The 27614-nt window shown below is 51.5% G+C and overlaps 1 protein-coding gene and 1 long non-coding RNA gene across 5 annotated transcripts in view; one reads left to right on the forward strand and one right to left on the reverse strand.

Moving 5' to 3' along the window:
* Window positions 1-27614, reverse strand: part of LOC116496426 — a 175116-nt gene that overhangs the window by 40638 nt on the left and 106864 nt on the right. The gene's annotated exons all lie outside the window — the stretch shown is intronic.
* On the forward strand, window positions 16929-20801 carry SOX9 (SRY-box transcription factor 9). The gene is made up of 3 exons (XM_032199494.1): window positions 16929-17425; window positions 18450-18703; window positions 19226-20801. Exons 1-3 carry the CDS (start codon window positions 16995-16997, stop codon window positions 20008-20010), a joined length of 1470 nt encoding a protein of 489 aa, XP_032055385.1. The 5' UTR covers window positions 16929-16994; the 3' UTR covers window positions 20011-20801.

Consider the following 27614-nt stretch of genomic DNA (forward strand, 5'->3'; position numbering starts at 1 on the left):
GACATTTCAAGCCACCAAAGCCACCCAGACTGGGGTCCCTTTGGGAAATGGGACCTCAGCTGTCTGGGGGGCACCTTTCTGCTCTTTTTTCATCAGGGAAGAATCCGCCTTTGCCATAAATGCTCCATCAAAGGCAGAGAGAACAAGGTCAGCAAGATGGAGATCTTCAAGAAAAATCCTTGCTGGCCTGATCCTCCCCTTAACTGTGGTCCATCCCACCCTCAACACAAAATTTAGGGTAAAAACTCTATAAAAATTGGAGAATTTCACTTTAAATATATATATTTATTTTTTTTGAAGTTGGGCTAAAGATACCTTTCCTTATTGGCTGTCATATCAAAGAAGAAATCATAAATCCTACCTAAAGTTAAGGAAGCGGGGCTCTGCAAAGAAAATGGCAATGCAACATGCAGCCCTGTCATATTTGGTTACTGTCCCCATCAGTAGCCTGGCCAAAGGCAGCCCCAGGAGGCCAACAACTCGACCCATGCCAAAGTGAAATTAATTTGTGACTTCAGAGCTTCAGGCAGACTAGGAAATATGACTGATTTAATTTTTTGCAGACCTACAATCACTAACCACTTTCTCTTCACAGTCGCAGGCAGAAACCTGCACAAAATGCTTTGCCCATCTGCTCTTTCCCCACAGCAGAGCAATGCAATATCTGGAACTCTTTTTTTTTTTTTTTTTTTTTCTTTTTTTTTTCCTGTCCTAAAGCTGGCTGGCAGCTCCTTCGAAATTTCATTGCATTGTTATGTGTGCAAAGCAACAACACCAAAAAGTTCCCATTTCCCAAAAGATGGACTAAAATAAGGAGTTCTGGGATTTGTGAATACCCTTAATCAAAGCAGCTTCGAGGCCCTCAAGGAATGCTTTATTCCCATGATTTTCCCTAGGTTTCCTCCAAACCAAACTGAAAAAATAACACGCGCAAAGGTGTTTGCAAGCAGGGTGTAGCCCAGGGGAGCCCCAGGCAGCGGAGGGGCAGGGGCTGACCCTGGGTCACCCACCCTGGGGTGGCTCTGGGGGCTCGGGCACCCACCCGAGGGCGAGCTGACAACCAGGAGCTTGGTTGGGCTGTCCCAATGCCGCCCCACAACCAGCTCCATCACACCCAGCCTGCACCACGGGCAAGGTTTGCCCAGAAGCGGCATCTCTAGCCCCGTTTTTGCCCCGATTAGCACCAAAAGCCAAACTCATTTCTTTACAGCTGCTGGTTTGGACCACGCTGTTCCCAAAGGGTGACAAAAGGCAGCCCCACAGTCCTGCCAACACCCGCGTGGAGCAGGGCAGGGTCAGGCGAGGTCTTTTCTCGGCACAAACCCTTCCAAAGAGCGACACGCGATGCGGAGGGGGGGGGAAAGAGAAGGGAGGATTTCAGGAGCCGGGCCGGGGCTTTTTCCAGCTTCAGCAACTCGATGTCTCACCTCTGCGAGGAGGGAGGGAGGCGCGCCCCCAGCTCGGCACACAAAACCTGCCCTGTGTGCGTGGCAGCCAGACCTCAGCTGCATTTTGGCTGGGGACCGGTGCCGTGCCCCCCCCCCCCTCCCCAGCCCTGCCCTCACCCAAGGAGGTCTCACACCAGCGGGGGGACCGAGCGGATTTCGACCTCTCCCGTCCCCTTCCCTTCTCCAGATGTCCTGGGGACGCGGCCCGGGAGTGGAATCTGACTCCGGAGGAAGGGATTGCAGACCTGATTTAGCAGTTTACCTCCAACGTTTGTCCTGAATTTTTACGGAGCGGCTCGAAGTCAAGCTGAGAAGTTTCTCAAGCCCTTGGCCAAGGCGGCGGGGCCACGCGGGTGCCAGCGCTCGCCCCGTACCTCCCCGCAGATTCTAGGAACTTCACCCGAGCAGGGCAGGAATTTTTCAGCAACCTCCCTACCTCGCCCTGTGCTTTTTGGCCGGGGCCGCCTAACGCCGCTTGGCCTGTGCTGGCAGCCAGGTGCCAAGGTATATATGTACGTACCGATCAAAATGAATGGAGCTGCTGAATTAAGTGCTGGAGCAAAACCCCGCAGGACAATAAAATCCATTGACGGCGGAGCGGAGGCCAAGTCTCCATTGCTCCGCGCCAGAGCTCCCACAGCAGAGCCCTCTTGGTCCGAGCCATCCCCGCTGTGGGATGGTCACCAGCCTGCCGGTGGCTTTTCCTCCTAGGGAAAAGCCACTTCTCGCTGGAAACCCGATGGGCAAGCCTCTGCTGCCAGCTCTACGTGGGTTGAAGTCTTCTTCTGGGGCCCTACCGCCTCGCTCGCAGCCCTCTCCAGGGCTGCCCAAACCCACGCTTGTTGGAAGGGGAGTCCACACGCAGGCAACATCCTCCCACAGTCCCCCAGCCCACATAAAGGCAGAACAGGCATGGTGGGGCAAGCCTTGGTCCAAGCAGGGTCCCGCACACGCCTTGGATGCCTGCATGGCTCGAGGCAGCGGTGCCGCATGACTCTGTGCCTTGGCAGACGTTCCCAGTGCTTTGCTCCTGCCATGCAAAGCACAGAGTGGAAGCAGCTTCCAGCTGCCAGGCTCAGCTGGAGAGCGAGAAATCTCACTGCAACTCAAAAACAGAGCAAATTTGATATGGACAGCTATTGACAAGGGATAAATATTTAAAAGAAAAAAAAAGAGTAGGATGTAATTTTTGCAGTTGCTCTCTGGCTCTTTTCTGACCATAACCACACTTTAAACATTAGTTTATGATGCAAACAGCCAGCACGCTGCTGCTGGAAGCTTGTGGAATGAGCTGCCCACTTCGCAGCGATAGCAGCAGCCCAGGTAGATGTGGGCAAGCCAGCACGCCTGCAGGCTGAGCCAGGGCAAGAGGACTTGCTTGGCTCTGGGATGCAAACCACAGGCTGAGCCATTGATGCCGGCCATCTGCATGTGAAAAAGCAAACATATAAATAAAAATTGCTGTGAATGGCAGAAAACGATGCTGGAGAATGCTGCCACTGGCTTGGCTTCTCCTTAGCCCTGGAAGCTGAGCTGTGCTGCAGCCAAGCAGCCCGAGCCAGCCTGCCATCGCGCGCCCACCTCCACACCCAGCACGCAAACCCTCTCCCACCCACGCTTGTGGGAACAAGGGAGAGGCTGTACGTTTGCAGCCATGAAAAATTATTAATAAAAATGCCAATCAGGTAGTTGGAGGTTGGGGTTTTATTATTATATGGTTTTGAATGGCACAAACCCTGCAGTATTGCAAAAAAAACTTGTCTAACACGGGTCAGGTTTGCAAATGGTAGAGTTCGCTTTTGCGGGACATGTGGGGAACATGCACAGCACACAACAGCAGTTCCCAAATGCCTGACGTCCCTAACAGTGTTTGCTGAACCTCAAAAACCTGAGATGAGCCAAGAAGCATGCTGGATACTCAACCTGAAAGCTGCCACAAGCAAGAACGCAGCCTCAGCCCTTTGTTTCAGATTGTTTTTCCAAAGGACAGTTGTGCAGTTTCACTCTGTGTGTCCGTGAATCTGTCAGTCTGAGAACTTTGTTATTCAGACAAACTGGCCCTTTTTTGCTGTTTTCAAGCCTGTTTGAGAGAGGACGGAGCTCCATGACAGAAGGTGGTCAGGGAGAGGAGGGGAAGCCAATGGATGGGGTGACTGCCAAAGGACTGCCCTGTTGACACACGGCACATAGACACGAAGAGAACCTACCCAGAAAAAGCTTTCAGGAATGTCCCCGTGATGGGAAAAGCTTTCACCCTTCCACCCTGCTAACAGACTAACAGCTTCTCCCACCTCTGGAACAAGATTTATGGCACATGAGATCACAGGGACTTCTTTTTAGCACTCTTGAGCCAGATGTGCAAGAGCTGCACACCAGCACCGGGGCTGGCTTTCAGCAAGAGCACAACCTCATGCTGCGCCCAGCTCTCACCTCCTCCAAAAAGCCCAGCTGGAACCTCTTACCCTCGCTGTTTACCACGCTCCTGCAGCATGTGCTGATACCACTGCAAAGGCTGGGGCTCACCTCGTTGGCAGGCAAAGCATGCAAACGTTGCTACGGGGCCCAACAAGGTCACATCACACTGCTCACACGGGCTCACCAGCCCCTACGGCTGTCTCCATCGCAGCAAACCCCACTGCTTCAAGTGATCACCCCGCAGTTACCTGTGAATCTCATTAAAGCAATTTGCCCTCCTGAAGATCATCGTAATTAAACAACAACAACAGGGAAAAAAAAAAAAAAAAAAAAAAAAAAAGGAAAAAAAAGACAGGTGGCACGCCCTTAAATAGAGAGGTTTTCATAATGGTTAAACACTGGCCTGGAGCCAAACCGCAGTTCTGAAAGCTCAGGGGCAGGATGAAGGGACTTAGGATCTGAACTCCAAATTTCACAACTGGGCCCATGTATAAATAGGGACTAGCCCAAACCCCCACATTCGGGAGTTTGAAGTCAGATCTTGATCTGAATTTGGTGGCTTGGGCCAGTTTCAAGAATCACAAATTACCTCCACTTATTATTATTAATAATAATAAAGTGTTATTTTATGCAGGAGCTTTGAGGCTCATTGTGATACGCAGACAAGCGGTTAGACTGGGGCGAAGCTCACAGCTGGTGGGAGCAGGTGGGATTTGCATTGTCTGCAGCACTGGGGCCAAATTCTGCCCAAACCCCATGCCAGGAAGATGCCACATGTTGCTCAGCCCCAGCAGGGCTCTGGGAGCAGCTCAGCACCCTGCTTCTCCACTGTGAGCATCACTGGCCAGGCTTGTCCCTGAGGTGGCCACAAGCCCAGGGCTGGCTCCTGGCCTTCTGCCACACAAGGCATTTCACCAGCCAGGAGCTGGGCAAGGTCAGACACCACATCAATTAGGTGCAGGCCATGCTAGCTCGTCTGCACACAGCCATTGGGCTTTGGGGAAAAGCCCTGTGAACAGGGTTTTCTAGTTCTTCTTGCACCACACGGGTTTTGGAGTTCATTCAGTAGAAGAACCAATGCAAAAGAAAACATTGCTCCCACCTCCAAAAGAATGAGGAAGGGCTGGAGCCCGGAGAGGACACCTTGGAGCATCTCATCCCAGCCTGGCTTCCAACAGACTTCCTAGAGCTCAGCCTGAGGCTCCAAACTTCTGCACACTGAGCAGCACAGCGCAAATCCTCCCCAGCAAACTTCAACATGCCCAGACGGGTCACTGTTAGCAGGCCAGCCGCCTGCAGGCTAGGACCACTGGAAGAACTGATTGTGTTCCTCAATCATATTTGCAAATGAGCACTCATTTCCTGCTTGCCAGGCGAGCACATGGGCATTTTGTCCCTTTAAATCATTGTCCTCGGCCACCGGTAGGAAACACTGAGCAGCACTCGCTGCAGATGCTCAACGTCATCAGATTCAAGGAGTGGATAATCAATATTGAAAGGTGTGATTGCAGCCAAGCAGGCTGGCTAATCAGCTACTGATTTTGCTCTAACGTCCTAGTTCATTTAGAAATTTAATCTGGAGGTGGTGGGAGGGACAGGGGAGCACTAACAGGAATTACTGTGGAAATGCAGTATCCCTTTCCACGTCTAAACACGCCACAATTATGGCAGTGACTTGGTTACCCCCTTATCCATCATGCCAAGGCCAAGTTCACAAGCTAAAAAACTTGGATGCATTTTTTTCCTCCAGCCCTTTTCTTCACCAGGGCAAATGGGGCTCTGTATTCCTGCCATCCTTCTCAGGGTACTGTATTAGCAGTTGGATTGGGGAAAAAGCTTCTAGATAAGTTTGTCATCTCTTCCTCCCTTACATCATAGTAGACAAATATCCATTTTCTGTTCCGACACCAAGATAACACAGACCCATCCTACCTGCATGCACATGGCCACAGCAAGCGCGTTCATCTGGTGCAGCTCTGAGAACAAGAAAAGAGAGGGAGGATGCACTGTGGTTTAAAATAATTATCTTTTATCACAAATCACCAACTTTGTGGATTTTGGAAGACCATTACAGTGACTATTATGCCTAGATATCCCACAACAAAACCTTCTCCTTAAAATTCTGTAAAAGCCTAGCCCCATGCTTCAGGTGTAGGCCCTTTTACAGGTGCAGGTGGGCTATATTAGGAGTTAACGTCCCGTTTTGATGAGTTGGAGACTGGCAGGAACCATCTAGTTGATTTGGCCTGGGATAGGAGGAGAGCCTCCTCCTCTCCTTCCTGCCCGTCACCAGTCATGCTGTGCCGGGACAGAAAGCACTCAGAGCCACAGCCACAGGGTGTTGTCCCACCTTGGGCAAAGGAGATTAGAAACCAGGATCCTACACTATAAACAATGCTGTGTTCCTTCTCCTATGCCTCAACAGATGATTGCTCTACCTTCCCCTTTTAATTAATTGTAATCCCTGTGCTAAAGCACTCCTGGTTCTCAGTCCATGAGGGTCTCCACACCGTCCCTGTCCCACTGTCTGAGGGCACATGGCGGCTGCCTCACGTGGCAGCCATTTTGGCTGGCCTGCATCCTGTGGCATCTGTTTGTTTTGGATGCGAGGCCCGGCGGCCCAAGTGTTTCTCAAGCTGACCTTTCCTGTTTTCCGAGTCAACGGTCTTAGATCTGCAAAGCCAGGCGCAAGATGTTGAAAATTAATCAGCGTCTGGGGCTGACAGGGAACTGTTTGGCTGGGGAAATGGCATGTGGCGGGAGCAAACAGCCTCATTTTCTCAGCTGAAGAGAGGACCCTTGAAGCTCTTTGCTAAAAAGCCACCACGAGCTGCTGCAGGATGCTGCCATAAAGCACCAGGCAGTCATGGAGTCAGCTGAAAGCACTCAGCGGCCTGCAAGGTCAAGCTCCAAGCACTGTCTGCCAACAGTCCTGACACTGCTGATACCAGCACCAGGCCTGCCTGGGAGGGCAGAGCCCCAGGGGTCCCTGAAACAGTCAAATAAATGCTGGTTGTTGGCTCAAAAGCCTTATCCAGCCCCAGAAGTGTCCTTCACACGTGGCTCCAGTCGCTCAATCCTGCTCCCGGCTTTTTCGTTCACAAATGCTGCACGACCAGTAAGACTGGATTTGATTTTCTTCGGGGGATTTTTTCCTATCCCAAAATACATCCCTCCTACCCCAGTAATACAGAAAAAATGTGGGTGTTATCTGTGTGGTTTCGGGTAATTTTGGAGACCCGAGGTTTGTCGCCTTCCCAGGGACGGCAGCTCAGGCTGTGGCAGAGGACCGGACCTCCTCGGCGTGCTTTGTTCAGACGCCACGACAGGACCGGCTGCTAGAGCCCATAAAACTTAGGCCAAAGTAGGTCTTATTCTGAAAATCAGCCTTTGAGCCAACCTAGGGCAAATGATATGGTCTGAGATAAGTAAAAAAATTAAATAAAAAGCCCATGAAGAGTTGTTTGGGGAGCAGAAGAGAGGAGCCTGTCTTCCCATGGCTTGGCCTCAGCTTTGGTGGATGCTCTGAGGTCAGGGGAAGCTCCCGCTACCACTCTTCTTCTAGGCAAAGTATTTTACTACATCTTCACAAATTCCCAAAGAACTGATATATTTGACATCCGCTTTGCCACATGTACACATCCGCATTCTCTGTTCAGTGTGAGTTCAGGCGCAAAACAGGGACACTAAGAGGCCTCACTGATGGGCACAGGGGATAAAGAAGAAGCTACAACAAGTTCCCTGGGGGGCAAAGACCCCCGATGCCATGCAGGCATCAGCTCAGGGCCACAAAGCAGAGAGCCATACGGGACGGATGGCGCAGTGCTGTCCCAGGCAGCACGGATCCAAACCTTCCTTTGTTCCCAAACTTGGCTGTTTCAGTTTTCTTTGCCTTTTTTTTTTTTTTCCTTTTTCTTTTTCTTCTATTTTTTTTTTTTTTAAAGGTAACAATACCTCCTTTCAGGCACTGCCAAAGCCCTACTCAAGCCCACTCAGATAAGAGCTGGCAGGAAAGGTAACTGCCATCAATATTTTGGTGAATGTTAACTACCTGAGGACAGACTGGGTGGGGGATCACAACAGTCGGTTGCGAGCACCTGGGCTATGTTTAAAAACACCACATTAAAAGTCATCTCCTTCCCTGGATCCCCCTGAATTCCCAGTACACGCTCTCCAGCCTAAGTGGTTGTAAAAGACAGAGCTTAGCCGGTCGGGACTAAGTCGACAATCGTGCTCCACACGAAGGTATGTTTTCATGATGCTTCTTTTGCGGCCGTTTCATTTACTCCACTAAAATATTATTCTTCAGCCAGAGTTTATTTTGGATAAGTGCGGCAAGTAGAATTTGTAGCCCTAAATTCTCAAGTGCGGGATTCAGAATTAAATGTAAAAAAAAAAAAAAAAAAAAAAAAAAAAAAGGGGGGGGGTATCTTTTTTTTTGTTGGGTTTCCCAGATAACTGCCTGCCATCATCATGCTCTCACCCCGCTCCGAGAAAGCAGCATTTTGTCTCTTTCCTGAAGGGAGCACCTGTTTTCATCCCTTTCTTCAAAGTCAAAAATCGTTCTGTATGTTATGAGTAGGAACCCGGGATTACGATAAAGAGTGGTTTCAGACTGACAGCAAATTAAACTGCAAGCCAAGGTATATATACACCATTCGGAGACATATTTATAATAGGTTTTTTCCTAAAACCAGAAAATATAACGATATTCTGTCATGGAGTCTGAGACTTTCTGTGTTATTATTAAGACATAGCAAACATTTCTAGGTAAAAACTGGGAGCTAGATGGTGTTATTCTCAGAATAAGCTTTTCCCACTTAGCAGCAGGATGATTTTTTTTCTCATGTTCGTGCAAAAAAAGTATGCTTTTTGCCAAGCTAAATGGCCGGTGCATATTTCTAATCTGTCACAGATAGGAGAGACAGGTAGACAGACAGACGCAGAAAAACCAGCACTCCCTGCCCTCCTGATTTCTGTTTTTCTATCATAGTCTGCCTTGCCGTATTAATTTTAAAGTGATGAGTGTTATGCTATGTTTTCTTTTAACCGTAAGCACGCTGCTCTTGCTGCAGCCGTTCTTTCGGTTTTGGAATGCAAATAAAGCAAATGAAAATAGAAAGAAAATGGAATAAATTATCATTGTTAAATAAAAAATAAAAAAATAAAAATAAAAAATAAATAAAAATAATTTCTGTTTATGGAGTAAATAGTGATTCAGAGAGAAATTAACGCGGCTCCTCTGGCGAGGATCCCCAGCACGGAGCCACGACCGGGCTGGCCTGCGTATGGACCGGTCCTTGCTCCAGCCCTGGGACAGGTACTAAAAACCAACCTTGGATTTCGGCACCTTTTGGCCCCCCCACCCTGCCCCCTTTCGCAGCCCATCCCAGGAAACCCCCTGAATTACCAGCATGGGGCAAATAAGGGAGGAAACAGGCACAGAGAAAGGGAAGGTCTCAGGGCTGTGGTTTTGCTGCGAGCATCCTGCCAGCCCTGCAAGACCAGGTGCCTGCCCAGGTCATCCAGCTGACAGAAAGAACAGGCACCTTAAAAATGTCTTGACGTGGTTTTCCCATTGGAAAATAAGGCCAAGAGCTGCCCGGTGCCATGTCCCTGTCTTCCTGGGAGTGGGAAAACACCGTTCCACACTCAGCAGCATCCTCTGGGTTAGGAAAAGGCTCGGCACTCGCTCCCACCCTCATTCAAACCCTCATCGCTGGAGGGACAAAGGCACCTCCAACAGCAGAGCAACCAGGGCAAATGTGCCCAAAGCACCAGGAATGTGTTTTTGGGGTCTCCCATGCCTAAACGTGTCCAACGGGTGCACGAAGGGACAGCAACACATATGAACCAGGAGCGAGAGGGCAGGGTGCCCCCGCGCACCCTTCACCCATGGGAGAACCACAACGCTAGCTGCAAACAAGAGAAGCTGTTATCTACATTCTTAGACGTGTCCCAAGATTTATATGTAAAATAAAATATTTATACAGTGCTCGGGCACATGGCTATGCACTTGGCATAAAAGAGGAGCACCAAGACGCAGATATACGGATTTTCAGTATATGTGAGTGCATGCATACGTGAGCCTGTATTTAGATATATATATATATATCTCAAACAAATCTCTGTTTATTACTCAGTAGAGAAAACTGCACTTTTTTACATAAATAATCCCAGTGTAAATAAACTCCCCACCCTGAGCAAACTAAAAGTGATCCCATAGCAGATTTCTCTATTTTTCAAATAAATCATAGTTCCACCCGAACATGGACCTGGCAGCTAGAATTTCCAAATCACTCAGGAGCAGTGGTGGGATGGGAGCTGGAAACAACCCAAACAAACAATTTTACAAGTTCCAGAAGCCGGGTGCACCCCCCCATACCCACCACCCCCTTTTTTTTTTTTTTAATTTGACGAGCGGGAGGGGTGGGCGCTGCGGCGTTCGCTGGCCCATAGGAAATCAGTGACCCAGGGACATCTGCAAGCGATTAGGACGCAGACTTCAGGTAGCTCCCAGAAACACGTGCTGTCCACATTACACCCTCCAAGTATATTTCCACAACTTTACTTCTCCAAATAAACAGTCGGGCTCTCCCTGCATTAGCAAGGAGCTGCACAAACAGGTAGAGAGAATGGCAGTTTTATTCCCCCTTCCAATTCTGATGGATTTCTTGTAAGCTGTTGCCGGGCTGTGTAATTTGAACTATTGCTTGGAAAACATAATAGGGCTGGTTTAAAATTACTGCCATTTATTTATCTGTATGTGACTACGAAACATCATGTACGATTTGCACAGCATGTTAGCTGCCACAGCCGTGCTGCAAGCGAACGGCCGCTTACAGGGGTGAGCCATGCCGAACACATGGCTCAAACTAAAACTAAAAATTGTGTATATAAACCAAAAATCATCAGGATTTATAACCGGGTAGAGAGATTTCTTTTTAATTTATTATCAGGATTTATGCCTTTCAAAGGAAACGTAATTCTTTTTAACTGTTTTGTGATGGCACACACAGCCCTGCCCGAGCACGGGGACACGAGTGGTGAAGCCACCACATCTCTCTGGTCACGATGTAACTGGGGGTGACACTAAGCACAGACGGAGCTGCGACAGCACTAGTGATGCTGGGACATTCTTCATTTAGAGAAAAAAAATAAGAAAAAATAGGGAGAAGACAACACTGATCGAGCTGATCACTCATTGCTGGTGTTTGCTCTGGGGCATTTTTCCTTTTCTGGAGAGCTCGGAATTGTTATGAATGAAAACTGCATCTTTTGTCCTCATTACCAGAGCTTTACTTCTGGCTTTGATCACTTCACCCGAAGTGATTCAAACCAGATTGATTTATCTTAGCATCCCATTGAGGACTGCTTCCAGCTCCAGCTGGCAGTTTCTGCGCAGGGACGGGTGGGGGGGGACAGGGCTGCTGCTGAGCCTGGCCCCCCCTCTGAGCCCAGAGCTCCCCCCAAGTGGGCATCATCCCCCCAGGGACCAGGACCAGGGCAGGATTGCTCCTCAGTGCCCCAAATCAAGGCTAACCCACAGCTGGTAGCAGAGCATCAGACAGACCCGATCAGGCCAAAGGTTTTCACACAAGGTAAAGGTGGATCTTGGGCAAAACTTGTCACCACGATAATTCTCCTCTTCCTCAACGTGGAGAAAAACTCAGCACTTTTGTGCATTTCCATTCTATTTCAGCTGAGCCTGATAAATTTTCCGCTCACCAAAGTTTGTAAAGCCTCAAGCCAAACGCTGCGAGCAAATAAATAAATTAATTAATTAAAATGTATCACTGTAATCTCCAGAAAAGAGCGTTTGTGCGGCACAAGTTTGGCTTCCAACTGGGGGAGAAAGAGCAGAAAAGAAGGGCAAGGTTATGTCTATTTACCATGGCGGAGCCTGCGCCGGAGCCAAGGAGCCTTACAGCCTGTCCGGTGCTGCTCGGCGCACAGAGCTGGACTCCAAAACGCAGGAGAATAAATCAGCCGCTGGACTCGCCTCTGGGTAAACAGCCCGGCAAGCTGGGGAGCGGCTGAGCAGCCCAGGTATTAGCAATCAGCACGTTCAAAAAAAAAAAATTTAAAAAAAAGGCGTTTTCCCCCTCCTTTTCTCATATTCTCGTATTTTTAGCTTTTTCCAGGGGAAAAAGTGTTTCTCTGATCCAAATGACCACGATGCTTTCACCGCTTTCTCTGAGATTCAGCCCAATCCTGATCACCACTGGCAGGATCTGGCCCCCGGTGGCTTCGCCTTTGCTTATTTTTTAAATGGTAAATCTTGAGGCTATTGAAAGTGATGCTATTCCACCAGCCACAACGAGCGTGCAGTTATTTAATAGCTAAAACAGACAGACGTGGTCAAATTAACACTGCTACCCGGCTCCGTCCTTATAAATAATCCCAATGATTTTACGGCGGCGCTGAGATTCTCCACTCCCGACTCCCAAAATTCTTTCACTCTATTCTATTCACCGAGTCCGGCAGGACGGTATTTTTAGGCATGAATTAAAACGCCGTAAAAGCAAATATCTTCCAGGCACTTGTCTTGGAGTCTCCAGGTTCCCTGTTCCCTTATGAGCCAAAAAAAAAGGAGGGGGAAAAAGCTGCCAGTTCCCCAGCTTTCTCACCCATCCCCAGTTCATTATTTGTAAAGCTTGAATCAACACACGGCGTTGTCTCCTGCTCAACCTGGAGCAGCTGTATGTTATCAGGACGGGACAGATAAAGAGAACAATTTTTAAAAATGAAAACGATGAAAAATGAAAAGCTGCAAAGCGAATGACAATTTTGCCACTTAAACATCAACAATTAACAGTTTTATTTTAAAAATATATATATTATTTTTTTTTAAAGAAAAAAAAATATGCAATGACCTTCTGATAAGGACACATCAAACAGCCTGAGGAACACTCAGGATTTTGAAAACTAAGCGGGCGCTGCACCGAAGGGGCAGGAGCCGCGCTGTGCGCAGGGCAGGATGCTCAGCCGCCCCCGGGGGCTGTGGGGTCAGCTCCCAGCGAGCCCAGCCCCAACAGCCTGGGAAGGGCCTCAATGCCCAGCGTGTGTCCGGGGACCATCCACGTCCCCCAGCGCAGGGTCCCGACAGCCTTTGCAGAAGCAACGTGTGTTAGCGAGGGAAAAGCAGTGTTCATCGCTCAGCGCACCAACAGCCGGTTTGGGGAGATGTACGAAGAAGAGCACTGAAGACCCAACTGTGACTGAAAACAAGCTGATTGAGAAAAATGAGCTAAAATGCTAACATCTTGTGCCACACGTGAAAACGTTCGGCTGCAGCCAGGGGCAGGGCTGACCCTTCCTGGCTCCCAGCCGCGATTTATTATTGAGCAAAAACCCCGGAGCGTGCAAAGCCTTGTGAGCTGTGGGAATGATTTTGTGCATGGTGGGTGCAGCAAAACTCTCATTTTTAGTATTGTTGTTGAGGAGGGAGTGATTCTTACAGGTAGGAACATTAATTACACCGCAATTAACCGCACTGCACCCCCCCAGGAGCTGCCCCAAAAAGGCAGCAGCAGTCCCGGCCAGCTTCCATGGCATGATTGGATCTGGCATCCATGTTTTGTGCTATCGATAACAACCCAAATAATCAATTTTTATATCAAAATAAAGAGATATCAGCACATCCTGGCTGCAGGAGCATCTTTGTTTTTTAGGGAATTCTGCCCGAAGCCAAATCTTGCCATTTTGCCCCCAGACAGAGCCATCATAGAGGCGGCTTTCACAGCATGGCGAGCAGGAAAGCGTTTCCCCGCGTGGGAAGGCAGCGTGCCAGCATCAAAGTGGGTCTGTCACCGACCTGGGGAGCTGCTCCGTGGGCAGCACGTGAGGTCAGAGGGGCTGGGTGCCATCACTGCTTGCCTCACGAGGCCAGCACCCACCAAAGATCCCTCAGCCGGGTGCTCCCGCACCGCCCGCAGCGGGACAGGAGGCACGACGGCATCAGGAAGGAGCAAACACACCCAGGTTCATGGGGTGAGCCCCCAGAAAACCCCAGTAAATCACAGCGTGTTGCAGCACACCAGCCCTGATGTATGCTTGTATTGCTGCGCTGCGTTTGTAGGGCTGGAGGGAAAAATCCCCCCAAAGCCCCCACGCAGCCGCTGTCCCCTTTGCTGCTTAAACCTCATCCCGTTCGCTCTCTGCTCGGAGGCTTGCAAGGATTGTTCCCTAAAAAACAGAGGGTTGATTTAGCATGAGGAATAAAAACATCAAACGAGGACCAACACCCGCAGGCTTCTTGCTAAAAATCTTTCCTAGTACCTGAGCTTGCCACTTAGGATAAAACAATGTTAATTCTTCAAAAAGAAAAGAAAACTTCCATCCTGGCGTAAAAGCACCAACAGCTTGTCACTTTAAAGGAAACTTCTAACCTTGCAAAATGACTGTGATTAATCAACTTGTCCGTATCGTCTAAATAGTCCACAGAACAGGAATTCAAAATAGTAATTCAGAAATTATAAAATTACGTGCGATAACAGAACTGGAAAGCTCCTTTACATTTCGCTTTTGTTTATTGTTCAAACTTGCCAAACTACTTTCTTTTGTTAAAACGGATTCTTTTGTAATGAAAAGGCAGAGTCCCTTTCAGCAGATGGACTTTCCGAATGAAAAATGTTCTAATTATTACACTTTTCATTAAATCAATTATCCTCCCAAATTGTTTTTGTGTTTATCTCTGCCAATCAGCAGTAAAGCCCTGGAACAATCTGTTGTCACCGTACTTTTCTCCTACAGGTACGTTTGTTCGGATTTTTGCTAGAACAGCTCCAGCTGAGATAAGAACAATCTCCTGCCTGAGTTTTCTTTGATGTTCCTATAACAAATACGTACGTTAAAAGAGATCTGCTGAGCTAAATTCCACTCAGGCACTAACCTAGAGCTGAAATTGCCAAGAGAAAATATCTCAAAATTTTCCCCTTTAACTTTTATTATAAGTTTTCTCTTTTCGCTGCAAATAATGATACAAAATTCAGCATATCTCCTATTGGATTACGGCACAGTTAGCAAAGAAAAGATACAGAAGGCTGTGAAAATGGTCTTCTGCGCCGCAGACAAGCATAAGAAACCCCAAATGCTCATGAAGAGAAATCCACATCTGCTCTGTCCCCCGTTCTGTCAGACAAAGGCTCTGTAAATAGGACAGACACTTACCTTGCAACTCCCCCAAAGATAACTACTTCCCAAAAGTTTGCAAGCAAAAAAAATCTCAGGGAAAGATAGCAAAAGACAAGCAGGGTCTAGCGGGGAGATTGCTTGCAAATGCATTTATTCAGAGCTCCTTCCTCCACTGCCTTTTTCTTTCTTTTTTACTTTTTTTTAAAAAACTTTTTTTTTTTTTTTTAACCTTTTTCATGTGCCTTTTCCAGTACTTTTAAAAGACCCCTTATAAACGTAACGGCGGAACGGTGACAATGAGGGATCCACACCACCGCACAGCTCCCAAGCCAGCCACTGCCCTGAGAATTGTCCAAAAAGGACAAAAGCTGCGAATTTAAGCAGCCTCAATAAAGCACCAACATCAACACGTGAGTCGAAAAATTATGGTCTGCGGGTTTTGCACGGGAGCACCGATGGAAGCTCCTCCATCCTGGAGCCGAGCGCGCAGGGGTGGGACGCGGGGAAGGTGGGCAGCTCACCCGGCTGCGTGCACATCTGCTCCCCAAAAGGGGCATCTCCCCAAAAAAGCCCTTCTCCCCCAAAACCCCAAAAGCTGAGCTCTGCGCTGCTCTCCTTTTAGGTAACGTGCTTCTGCCAGCACCCCGTGCTGAGCCTTACGCACGTGAAAAAGCAGCACGCTCATAAAACGCAGGTACCGGGTGATTCACTACAAAGGGCAATATTTGTATTTATCCAGAGATAGGACCTGGAAGGCTCCCAGGGCTCGTTTGTTTGCTTTCTGCCCTTGTGTCCCGCCGAGGCGCCTTGGTCAACTGGGCAAAGCCGGGCGGGGGCACGGAGGAGGGGCCGAGCCCCTTCCCCTCGCCCAGCGGCACCCATGGGCGGGGGGGACACGGGAGGGGACGGGACGGTGCCAGCGGGCATCCGAGGAGCCCCGGATAGCACCGGGTATGAGGGGGGGTCCCGGAGGCACCGCGGTGCAAGGGGCACCGAGCAAAGCAGAGCAAAGCAGAGCAAAGCACCCACCGGGTGCTCCCTAAAAAAAAAAAGTTGTAATAATATTTTTTTAAAAAAAAAGTGGATTTAGGGGATTTGGGGCTCCGTGCCCCCCTCACACTGCCCAGCCCCAGCAGGGGCGGTGCCCCGCAGCCCCCTCCCCGGCCGCTCCCCGCCCCCGTTCTCCCCTCGCCGTTCCTGGGCTTTTGGCGCCCCCTCCGGACGGCGCCGCGCAGCGGCCCCAAAATCCTCAACCGGCCCCTGCGCGCTGCTCCGCAGGGAAAGGGGGGGACGCAGGGACCGTGCAGGATCCTCCCCCCACCCCAGCACCGCGGGGCTCGGCACCCAACAAAGCCCCAAACCCTTTGGCGGGGGGCGCGCAAAGAGCCGCGCAGCGCGCAGCGCTGGGGAAGCTCCGCGTTGCGCGCCCCCCGCGCCGCCCCCTTTTGCGCGGCGCAGCGCGGAGTTGCGCGCCCGCTCGGCCCCGCCCCTTCGGCGGCCTCTCAGCCAATAGCGTGCCCGCCAGCCCCCGGGGGCCGGGCTGCTATTGGAGGAGCGCTGGCGGCCCGAAAAGGCCGCGCAGGGTATTTATTCCCGCGCAGCGGCGCGGGGCGCAGAAGCCGCGCTGCGGAGCCGCGCCGCGCACACCGCCGGGCAGCGCCCGGCCCCGCTCCTCCGCCTCGCGCAACTTGCAAAAAGTTTTCCCTCCTCTTCTTCCTATTCTTCCCTTCCCCCTCTGCTCGATTTTTTGGACGGGCAGGGAACGAGAAAATCATCATCATCGTCATAATAATAAAAAAAAAGCAACTTTTGCAAACTTTTTCCGGCTTTCTTCCCTCCTCTCCCCGGCCGGGCTGCACGCTGGTGGAGACTTCGCCTCTCCTCGTTTTGCTCTTTTTATTTTTTATTTTTTAAACCCTGCCCCCTTAGCCAGCTGGTTCTTTTTTATTTTGAATTTTTTCGCCCCCCTGCTCCCTCCCTCCGCCACTTTCTCGCATGAATCTCCTAGACCCCTTCATGAAAATGACAGAAGAACAGGACAAATGTATCTCCGACGCCCCCAGCCCCACCATGTCGGATGACTCCGCCGGGTCCCCCTGCCCCTCTGGATCCGGCTCGGACACGGAGAACACCAGACCCCAAGAAAACACCTTCCCCAAGGGCGACCCGGACCTGAAGAAGGAGAGCGACGAGGACAAGTTCCCGGTGTGCATCCGAGAGGCGGTGAGCCAAGTGCTCAAGGGCTACGACTGGACCCTGGTGCCCATGCCGGTCCGGGTGAACGGATCCAGCAAAAACAAGCCCCACGTGAAGAGACCCATGAACGCCTTCATGGTGTGGGCCCAGGCGGCCCGGAGGAAGCTGGCTGATCAGTACCCTCATCTGCACAACGCGGAGCTCAGCAAGACCCTGGGCAAGCTCTGGAGGTGAGTGCGGGGCTGGGAGTGCTCGGGTCCCGCTGCTTTGGGGTGGGCTGGGGCAAGGGGGGGATGCCGGAGGGAGGCTGCAGCCTGCAAAGTCTGCTCTGGTTGTAACAGCAGGAGGAGGAGGTGGGAAAGGAGGGAGAGGAGGGTTTGAAGCTTGGAAAACTTGCTGAAAACTTTTGCATGCGCTGGCAACTTTGCTTGGTGGAAGGGAAGCCCGAATAGTAGGGGAAAAGCAGGGAAAGTGGCTCCCCGCGGCCGGCTCCTGGTCTTGCGAGGGGTTCCTCTGCCTGAGAAAGGTGTGGGTGCAAGGGGGGCCCCCGCAGCCAGGGGGGAGAGCAGGGCCTGCCTCGGTGGGCATTCGATCACGCTCCCGTCCGGGGAGGCGATGATCCTGCCGGATTGCATCAGCTTCATGCAGGAGAGGAGAGGCAATGCGGGGAGGGGGTGGCAGAAGCCGGGCGCAGGGCAAAAGCCGGCAAGGCTGTGCCAAGCTCCGGGTGGGTGGGTGCCCTGAGCGCGCATGGCTGGGTGCCCTCTGACTTCCAAAATAAGGCAGGGAGGGGAGAAAAACAGAAGGAAAGTGAGTCACCTGGCTGCCTCTGGCTGACTGCAGAAAGGAGGGGGTGGAAATCCTAAATTTGCGGCTGCTCCCGCAGCCGGAGGAGAAAGCAGTGAGCAAATCCGCCCCTGGCAGGCAGGGAAGGAGCCGTCACCCAAAGCGCCCCGGGGACGGGGTGTGCGCCCAAAGCAGGGGGGGCAGGCTGGGAACTGCAAGGGCCAGACCCTGCCACGGTTCCTGGACCTCTCATTTGGCCACTGAAACAATCTGGCTGTGAGGGGAAATGGGGTGACAACCAGCATGCACCCCAGCCAGGGGGTTCAACGCTGGGGGGAGTTTGCATTCCTGGTGGGGGGATCAGAGGGAAGGTTTGGGGATAGGATGGGCTGATGTTAATGCCATAGTGGGGAGAGCCCCTAGAGCACCCCGTAAACCAGCTGACTCCTTGCCCTGTGCCCCCCCCAGGCTGCTGAACGAGAGCGAGAAGCGTCCCTTCGTGGAGGAGGCCGAGCGGCTGCGGGTGCAGCACAAGAAGGACCACCCCGACTACAAGTACCAGCCACGGCGGAGGAAGTCGGTGAAGAACGGGCAGTCGGAGCAGGAGGAAGGCTCCGAGCAGACCCACATCTCCCCCAACGCCATCTTCAAGGCGCTGCAGGCGGACTCCCCGCAGTCATCCTCCAGCATCAGCGAGGTGCACTCCCCCGGGGAGCACTCGGGTAGGTACCCGCAGCCCTCTGCCCCTCTCTGAGTTAAGTCACAGCTCTTTGAGCGAGGATGCATCCCATAACAGGCCAGGATCAGGTATGAGGAGGGGGGAAAACCATGAAACAGAGCCTTAAATGCAGGGAGAAGGGGCTGGCTGTGTGGCCGCCCACCAGCCTTGCCTGTAGCACAGGCACAGCGGTGCTCGCCTGCGTGTGCCAGCCCTTGGAGACACTTCCACCCCACTCTGCCCATGAGCAATGGGAACCTGTGCTTTAATAAACTAAAAAGTAAACAGAAAGCTGTCCCTGCTCAAACGGCTTGTCTATGAAGTCTCAGTTGTTTTACCTAACAGGATAAATCAGCACCAACAGGGCCGGTGTTTGTGGTGTCCGCACCCGGAGCTGTTTGTGTTACCCCAAACAGCTGCTCCCCCCTGGCCAGGCGCTGCTGCCTCGCATTAATTACCCATTAACACCACGATCCCATTAAGAGCGACACCCCCTTCACGCACGTGCCCTCTCCTTCCTCCGCAGGGCAATCGCAGGGCCCCCCCACGCCCCCCACCACCCCCAAGACGGACGCGCAGCCGGGCAAGCAGGACCTGAAGCGCGAGGGCCGCCCCTTGCAAGAAGGCGGCCGGCAGCCGCCCCACATCGACTTCCGAGACGTCGACATCGGCGAGCTCAGCAGCGACGTCATCTCCAACATCGAAACCTTCGACGTCAACGAATTCGACCAGTACCTCCCCCCCAACGGCCACCCGGGGGTCCCGGCCACCCACGGCCAACCCGGCCAGGTCACCTACACCGGCAGCTACGGTATCAGCAGCTCGGCCGGCTCGCCGGCCGGCGCCGGGCACGTCTGGATGTCCAAGCAGCAGCCTCAACCCCCACCACAGCCCCCCCAGCAGCCCCCGGCGCAGCACGGGCTGCCGGCGCTGAGCGGCGAGCAGGGCCAGGCGCAGCAGCGGACGCACATCAAGACGGAGCAGCTGAGCCCCAGCCACTACAGCGAGCAGCAGCAGCACTCGCCGCAGCAGCTCAACTACAGCTCCTTCAACCTGCAGCACTACGGCTCCTCCTACCCCCCCATCACCCGCTCCCAGTACGACTACAGCGAGCACCAGAACTCCGGCTCCTACTACAGCCACGCCGCCGGGCAGAGCAGCAGCCTGTACTCCACCTTCACCTACATGAACCCCACGCAGCGCCCCATGTACACCCCCATCGCAGACACTTCTGGGGTCCCCTCCATCCCCCAGACCCACAGCCCGCAGCACTGGGAACAGCCCGTCTACACACAGCTCACCAGACCCTAAAAGCCATTTAAAAATAAATAAATAAACGAGAGGAAAAAAAAAAAATCGCAGAAGCAGCAACAAGAGCAGAGAACTTCCGCAGACTTTTCCTGCTTTGAAAATCAAAATAATAATTAAAAAAGAAATAAAAAAAAGACGCTCAAGTTCAAGGCGGCGGGGAGGAGGGAGCGCCTCGAGCCTTCTGCACTTCAGCATCCCCCGGGGAGTGGCGAGACCGCTCCGAGAGCCCGCGGTGCAGCAAGGACTGGACTTGGACTTGGCTTCGAGGGCGCAAGGCCATGAGATTTCTAGCAAGCGGCTCGGTTATCCGTTCTCTGGACTTTTGTAACAAGTTTTTTTTTTTAGCAGTAATTAAAAAAAAAGAAAAAAAAAATGGGGGGGAAAAAGAGAAAACTCAGTCCTCTGTGAGGAATATTCTCTATTTTAAATATTTTTTAGTATGTACTGTGTATGATTCGTTTCCAATTTGCGGGGATTTATACATATTTTTTAGAGATTTTTTAAATGCTCTTATTTTTCCAACAGCTAAAAATGACACTTAGTGGAGCAGTCCTAGGTTTTCTTGCAGTCAGAGGTATTTTTGTATAGAGTAAGTGTCTTTTTTTTCTCTAAAAATAAAAATAAAAAAGCAAAACTGCGTGCTTCTAACTCGGAACAAAGCTCTGTCAGCGGCCAGCGCCAGGCGTGGCGATGGTCAGCTCTGCAGCGCGGGAGACGTGAGCTGAGCCTGTGCGGGGATGAGCATAGAAGAGGCTTTATTTTTCTAACTCGAGAATAGCAAAAAAAAAAAAAAAAAAAAAAAAAAAATGCAGCCAGGAGGAGATTTAACTTTATTTTTTAATAACCTTGAGCCTTAAGAAAAAATAATAATAAATACAGCAAAAAAAAAAAAATAAAAAAGTGCTATGGAGAAGCCTTAAAGCAGCCCTGTGATAATCACTGGTCCCCAGCTCTGCCCGTCCCTGCTCCCTTCACGCCCCGGTGCTGATGCAGAACCCAGCCCTGGGCTCCTTGGCTTCCGTGGGCTGCTCGAGGGACGTCAGAGAGACTTTAAATTATTTATTCTATGAGAAGAGCAGTTTTTAATCATGATTTTTTTCTTTTTTAAAAAAAAAAAATCTCCCTTCTATTTTAAGTCCTTTCAAAAGCGATTACGTTTGTTGGAGCATTATTTGGAAGGTAACCGTGCCTGTTAAATTATGGTCTAAACTGTAACCAGTTCTTTATTTATCTCTTTAATTCCTTTTTTATTATTATTATTATTATTCTTTTTGGAATCTGTGTCCTGGGTTTGTACAAACTTGTGCTCTTCCTTTTTTTTTTGTTCTTTCGTCTTAAGGATAAACTGGAAAAAAAAAAAGAAAAAGAATTTGTACAAACTAAAGATTGCAAATGTAGCGTATCACTGAATCATTTGCCTTGTTTTCTGCCTCAGCTCTCTGGGACACACGAGCTCGTGCGAGGACGAGACCCAACGCCCCGGCGGCGCCTGCGCGGGGCGGCACCGTTTTTAGCCTTCCATCCCCCCCCCCCAAAAAATGGCTCGAGGTGGGGACACGGACTTTGGTGAAGCTGTGGCTGAACAGTTAAGGATTGCTTTTTAAAAAAGACAGCAAACTTTTTTTTTTATTTAAAAAAATTATATATTTGTTAACATTTTTTTTTTTTAGGGATTCAGTAGAAGAAAAAAAATCTTAAAGCACTCTTATAATATGGCATCTTTCTATTTCTGTATAAAAGCAGATCTTTTTAAAGTATTTCTGTAACTTAAAAGACCTGTCATTTAAATCATATTTTGTCTTTAGGTAAGTTTTTGTTTTGTTTTGTTCGCAAGATCCTTCTCTTCGTGAAACTTACCTTTTTTTTTTTTTTGTATATTATTGTTTGCAATAAATATACGTTGTATTAAAAGTTAACCCCCCTCTCCTGGTGTCTGAGTTATTGGCAGCCTTCAAGGACAGCCCTAGCAGGGTGTGACTTCACCGGGGGGGCATTGGGGGGCCCCCACTTGTACCAGCACAGACCCTGGGGCCCAAATCCTGCCCCATCCCTGCTGCTCTCACCCAGCTTTGTGCCAACTGTGCCCAGGCGGGGGTCCCCACCTCACACCCATGAAGCCCCCCACCTCTAAGGCAGCCTCAGCTTGGCCAAGGCAGTCTGGATTCTCCAGAAAAAGCTGGAATTTTCCCAAAACAAGATAAAGCTGATTGCAAGCATGCATGGTGCCTAACCCCGCAGCTTTGGGAGCCGCTGGGGCACAGCCCGGTGCATCCTCTGCCCCGCGGAGCACGGTGCCAACATGGTTGTGACAGCACCAGCCCAGGCAGGTCCCTTCCCTTCCCTCCCAGGGCACAGTTATTCACCTGTGAAAAGTGGATCTTGTAAAAATGCGATAATCTGACCCAGCAGTGCCCCAGGAGAGGCTGGTGAGCGTGCATCAGCCTCGTGCCCCGAGGCGAGCGCATCGCAGGACACCTTGAGATCCATCCCACAGCACCCCGCTGCCCCAGGACGCACTACAGGGCACAGCACGAGGCAGAAGCTGCGTTTGCAAATGCTGCCTGATCCAGCACAAGGTGATTTCACCCACTGCTGCTTCTCTCCCCGCCTAAAAGCCCACCCGGTCCTCAAGGGAGCCCCTCACCGCAGGGGCTGCCTCTGGCTGCAGCCCCAGCCCCGAGCACAAAGGGCCCCGCGAGCGCATGCCCGCACTGCAAAGCCTCCGCGCCGTTGTAAAATATTTACTCTCGCTACAAGTAACACTTAAGCCAATTAACTGAAAGGGATTCATTTACTCTGTGCATTAGTTAGGGTCAGTGTCACTATTTACCTGTGCAGTCAGCCACCGCGGCTGGTGGGAACGCTCCGGTCCCTGCCCTGTCCCACAGTGGGTTTGGGTTTCCCTGCCCCAACCGGACTTTGCCCACTGGGAGCTTTGGCTTCTCCTCTCCTTTGGGAAGGAGAACACCTGCAGCTCCCGTGATGTGGTGAGGAACCATCCAGGAGCCCCCACGAGGATTTGGCAGCCCCATCAGGGGCACGGTGCTGTGGGGAGCCCGCAGCAGATGAACGGCTCCATAACGCAGCTTATGCACTAGCTGTAACTTGGGAATGAGCTGGGAAACATCCCAAAAATGGGACAGCAGCCACTGCCTGCCTCACCAGAGGGACCCCAGGCAGCCCCCGTGGCATGCACTGAGTGTAGTGAGAAGGGGAAGGTGGGAACAGGGCATGGTGGGGATGACCCCAAGTGCCACCCCAATGGGAAGAGCCCGAGCTGCTCGGCGGTGGCACTTCTGTCCCAACACAGCCGTGCCCAGCTCCCCTCTGTGACACAGAGCCACCTTCCAGCTTGGAGAACCCAGGGAAATCCTCCTTACAAGAAACCAAAAGAGCAAAGCTCGTGACCCAACCCAGGACCTATAATTCCTGCACTGTTGACTTATGGTGTGGGCTTTAAGGCCTCAGATTCAGAGCCAAGCTGGACCCAGCTCCTCGGGCAGTGCCCGAGGCTTCCTGGCCCCCATTGCAGGGCTCTGCCCCTCTGGGGGCACCCACAGAAAAAAAAAAAAAAAAAAAAAAAGAGAGAAAAAAAAGAAAAGAAAAAAAAAAAAAGCTGGAAAAGCTGCAGAGCTCCGGGCACTTTGTGCTAGAAAGCAGAGCAGAAGGAGGGGTGGGGAAAAAAAAAAAAATGAATTCAAGGGAACTCTGACAATGCTGCAGGGCAGGTTTGAGCCGCAGCAGATAACAGCGGGCGCAGGGACAGATGTGCAATGCTGCACAGCGGGTTTGGGAAGCGCCAGGGGAGTGGCGGCAGCGCTGCGGGGCAGGGCAGGGTGGGGGGCACCCCTTTGGGCCCCCCCCCCAGCTCCTGCAGAAAGCCGCAGGTTTGGGGCCAGCTGCACAAAGGTCTGGGGCTGCAGCGGGCAGAGCTGTGCGGCTGGCTGCTGGCAACTCAGCGACGGGTTTTCTGTTTTCAGCGGTTCAGAAAAAAATATATTTATATTTTAAAGAATGGGGAAAAAAAAAAAAAAAACGGAGAGGCCCCGGGGAGCACGGCAGCACAGCCCTATAACTCCCCGTTGTGCCGGGCTCCGTGCCCGGCCGGCTCCAGCCACACACGGGCTCCGCGAGGCGGCTGCCTGCAGCGGTGTCAGCTGCTCAGAAACGGCGCTGGGGCTCGCGTTTCCTGGGCCAGCTGTTCACGTTGCCATCGAATTAAAATCTGGGAGATTTCTCCCAGAGAGAAGGCGAGATCGCAGCCAGCTGCGAGCCGGGATCCTGCGATCGGCCGGGGTTCCTGCCCAGCTGCAGCGCTCGGGCCACGTAACGTGGTGATATATCACGGCCGGGCCGGGCTCGCTGCAAGTCAAGGGAGATTTGCTAGGGTTTCTCTTCCCCTTTTTCAGGGCCCGGTTCCAGGAGCCAGGCAGTTAGCTGCGGTGGAGGTTTATACGTCAAAGGGAAAGGAGCGAGCTGGGCTTCCCCTCCGCAGCACAGCGTTAGGGGGTCCCAGCCTCAGGGAGGGAACTGCTCCCACCCCGGGAGGTGGCTCTGAGAGGGGACAAATGAAGCCCCCAGCCCCTGCCGACACCAAGAAAAGCTGACTGAGATGCTTGGATTTGCTGCTGCTGAGATAAACCCACCTGGAAAAGGTGGGGAGAGAGGAGAGCTGAGACACGAAGCGTAAACGGGTCCAAGGAATAAGAAAGGACATGAAAAAAAAAAAAAAAATATATATATATATATATATATATATATATAGGATCCTGCAGCCCCCTACAGGCCCCCCAGTGATGGGAAAGACAAAGCCAGCTCCTTGCAGACGTAACCCCCCAGAGCAGGAGAGCCCGGAGCCACCCGGCCATGCGGCAGCCCCAAAACTTCCCAGGAGCAGCCCCACAGACACCGCAGCCGCTCGCCTCGGCGTGGGCACAGACATGCCGTAAGTGCTACTGTAATATAAATAATTGATCCTCAGGTGCCCCGGGGGCTGTAAAGCCCTCAGTGGTTGGCTCCTTGGGTCAGAGCCCGCGTCTTTATTACGTGTTTGTACAAGGACTACTCTAATGGGGCGCTGAGCCGCAATCGGGGTCCTGAAGTGCTATTGTAGTACAAATACTAATCATGCACCAGCCGTTATACAAGCAGCCCCTGCTCAGGGCTGGGCTCCAAAGGCTCATAAACCGGGCAAGGCTCTATTGAAGTCAACAGGAGCTTGGCCCGCGCCAGAGCTGGATCCGAGCTGCTCAGCAAACCACGGCTGTCGCGTTCCCATTTGAATTCCTCCTGTGTGTGTGTGAACGCATGCGGCTGTGTGTGCACACGCATGCACGCAGAGGTTGGGACCATCAGTGGTCCCAACCACTGTAGCTTGAGCTTTGAGACGAGCTGGCTGTAAAGGGGTGGGGAGGGGAACCCTTTCTCCATTAAAACAGAGCCACGGTTATAGGAGGCTCAATAAAACTCATTCGGAATAAGAAATAAAAGCGGCCATACAGAAGGAAGGGAAATGAGCCTCCCAAATCACATTTCTAATTAATTACCTGCCTGGGAGCTGCTCTCGGCTTTCAGGGAGTAAAACATTTTACAGCAAGGATGTCTGAGGGCTCGGTCTGTGCCGCTTGCGAGCGCGGCCACCGCAGTGCCCAGCAGCAAGACGCAGTAACGGAGCCCTTCAGCCCGGCACGAGGGGCTGCAGCCAGGGCCAGGCTGCCCAGGCCAGACAGATGCAGCTATTCAGCCCAGGAATAAGTCAAATTTTTAATGAGGTTGTAGTTCTGGCATGAGGAAAGCCACAGGCTGGAGGACGGGGGCCATCCCGAGACAGCCACTCGCAGACACCCGCACAGAGCCAGAGATGCAGAGATGCAGGGAACAGCACCAGGGAACCTGTTCCCATCGCCAACCCTACAGATGGTGGCATCCAGCCCCTACATCAGGTTTCACCTCCTTAAAAACCCCAAAGAGCTCCCAGCCTGGCTCCAGTTTGCCCAGTAAGTCAACAAGACTCTTTCAGCCCCCGACCTGGGGTTTCTGTCACTACAAAGTGAAGTTTCTCACTTGGCCCAACTCCTCTCCATCGTGGTCCTCCAGCCAGGCTCAGGTAGCCCGGCCAGACCCCCTGCACACCCCGAGATGAGTCAGAGGGAAAGGAAAAAAAGCCTGAAATTTGATTTTCCTTCCCCCAGTGTGGGGATTAATTACACGCATTGTCTGGGCACAAACCAACTATCACCAAGTAAAGTCTCACTCTATAAATTTTAAACTGCTAATAATACGGCTGGACAGGAGTTTTAAAGCTTCAGTAGACAGTTTACAATTAACCTACTCCTGTCAGCTGGAAAATCACCTTATAACATGATTCCAGTTCACATCTCACCCACTTTCAGTCAGAAGCTGCTCCTGAAACCCAGTAAATGCATCGCACAGACCCACACGGAGCCCGGCACCATCAGGTGCCCTCTGCCCAAGGGACTGAGCTTTAGCCCAGACCTGACCCAAATTTCTCCCAATGTTTCAGCAGGTTCCTGCTGGGCACTCTCCAGCACATCCCTTGGGAGCCTCCCCAAACTCTGAAGCTCTTTTGACACATCCTAACCAAGTTTTTACCATCTGCTCTCAGGGGACAAGAAAAAAAACAGGCTCAAAACACTTCCAACATAGCGATCGAAGTAAGGGCAAGGCACGAAGCTTTGCCATCCCAACCAGCCTGCTCAGAGCCTACAAGTTCCTGGACAAGCTTCAGTCCCCTGGCTTTGCCCAGAGCCACAAGGTGAGGCTTCGGAAAGGGCCGAGGTGGAATATCTTGGAGAAGAAAAAAAAAAAAAAAAAAATCCCCGATAGCAAATTGCTTTAGTGAGAGTAATTTGGGGGGGCTGGGGAGATACCCAGTCATTTTCTGTGATTAAAAGGCAAATTTTATTCCTCCAGAAACTTGGAAGCAAATGTGGCGTTGCTATGGTTTCACACCCACTGGCTGGAAATGACAATATTAGCAGGGTGACCTGGTAATTAGAAACTGTGCCCCCAGGTCAGACTGCGGAGAAAATAAAGAGAGATTACGGAGTCCTAAAGACACAGCATAATGCTGCGGGCTCCTGGGCTCCCTACCTTTTATAACCGGCCCATTTAAATGCAGATTATGACTTTCCACCTGGGGCTGCTAATCTGTCTCACAGCCAGATCAAACAATAAGGCATCTCTCCACACTGTGGGGCCAGGGTGCTTTGGAGCTCGGTCTGTCATCGGGTCTGTCAGGCTGTCTATCCCCCTTTTCTCAGGGTAAAACCCAGAGTTTTTCACTCACAGATGATTATTTTTTCCACCCTGGATGTTTACGTCCTCCCCGGCCTCCCCCAGTCCCCAAAGATTTGGGGCAAACCAGGCTCAAGTTTTCCTCTGGGCCATGCGATTAAAGCAGGGGGGCATTGGGGTGGTTTAGGGCACACTGCATGCAGGGGGGAAGGATTATGCAGCTGAAATAGCAGGAGGGGGCTTGCAAGGAAGCAGCTTGCTCCTCTCAGCCCAGCATCCCTGCAATGGCACGAGGAAGACCTGGCCCAGAGGTTCTCCCAGCCCAGCAGATCCTACTGGTCTGAACT

This window comes from Aythya fuligula, chromosome 18 (assembly GCF_009819795.1).
Source record: "Aythya fuligula isolate bAytFul2 chromosome 18, bAytFul2.pri, whole genome shotgun sequence".
NCBI lineage: Eukaryota > Metazoa > Chordata > Aves > Anseriformes > Anatidae > Aythya > Aythya fuligula.

Excerpts from the sequence above, each read along its gene's own strand:
- SOX9 (XM_032199494.1), top strand. The coding sequence starts at position 16,995 with ATGAATCTCCTAGACCCCTTCATGAAAATGACAGAAGAACAGGACAAA. Across the intron at positions 17,426-18,449 it reads ACCCTGGGCAAGCTCTGGAG|GCTGCTGAACGAGAGCGAGA; the intron begins GTGAGTGCGGGG and ends TGCCCCCCCCAG. Across the intron at positions 18,704-19,225 it reads CTCCCCCGGGGAGCACTCGG|GGCAATCGCAGGGCCCCCCC; the intron begins GTAGGTACCCGC and ends CTTCCTCCGCAG.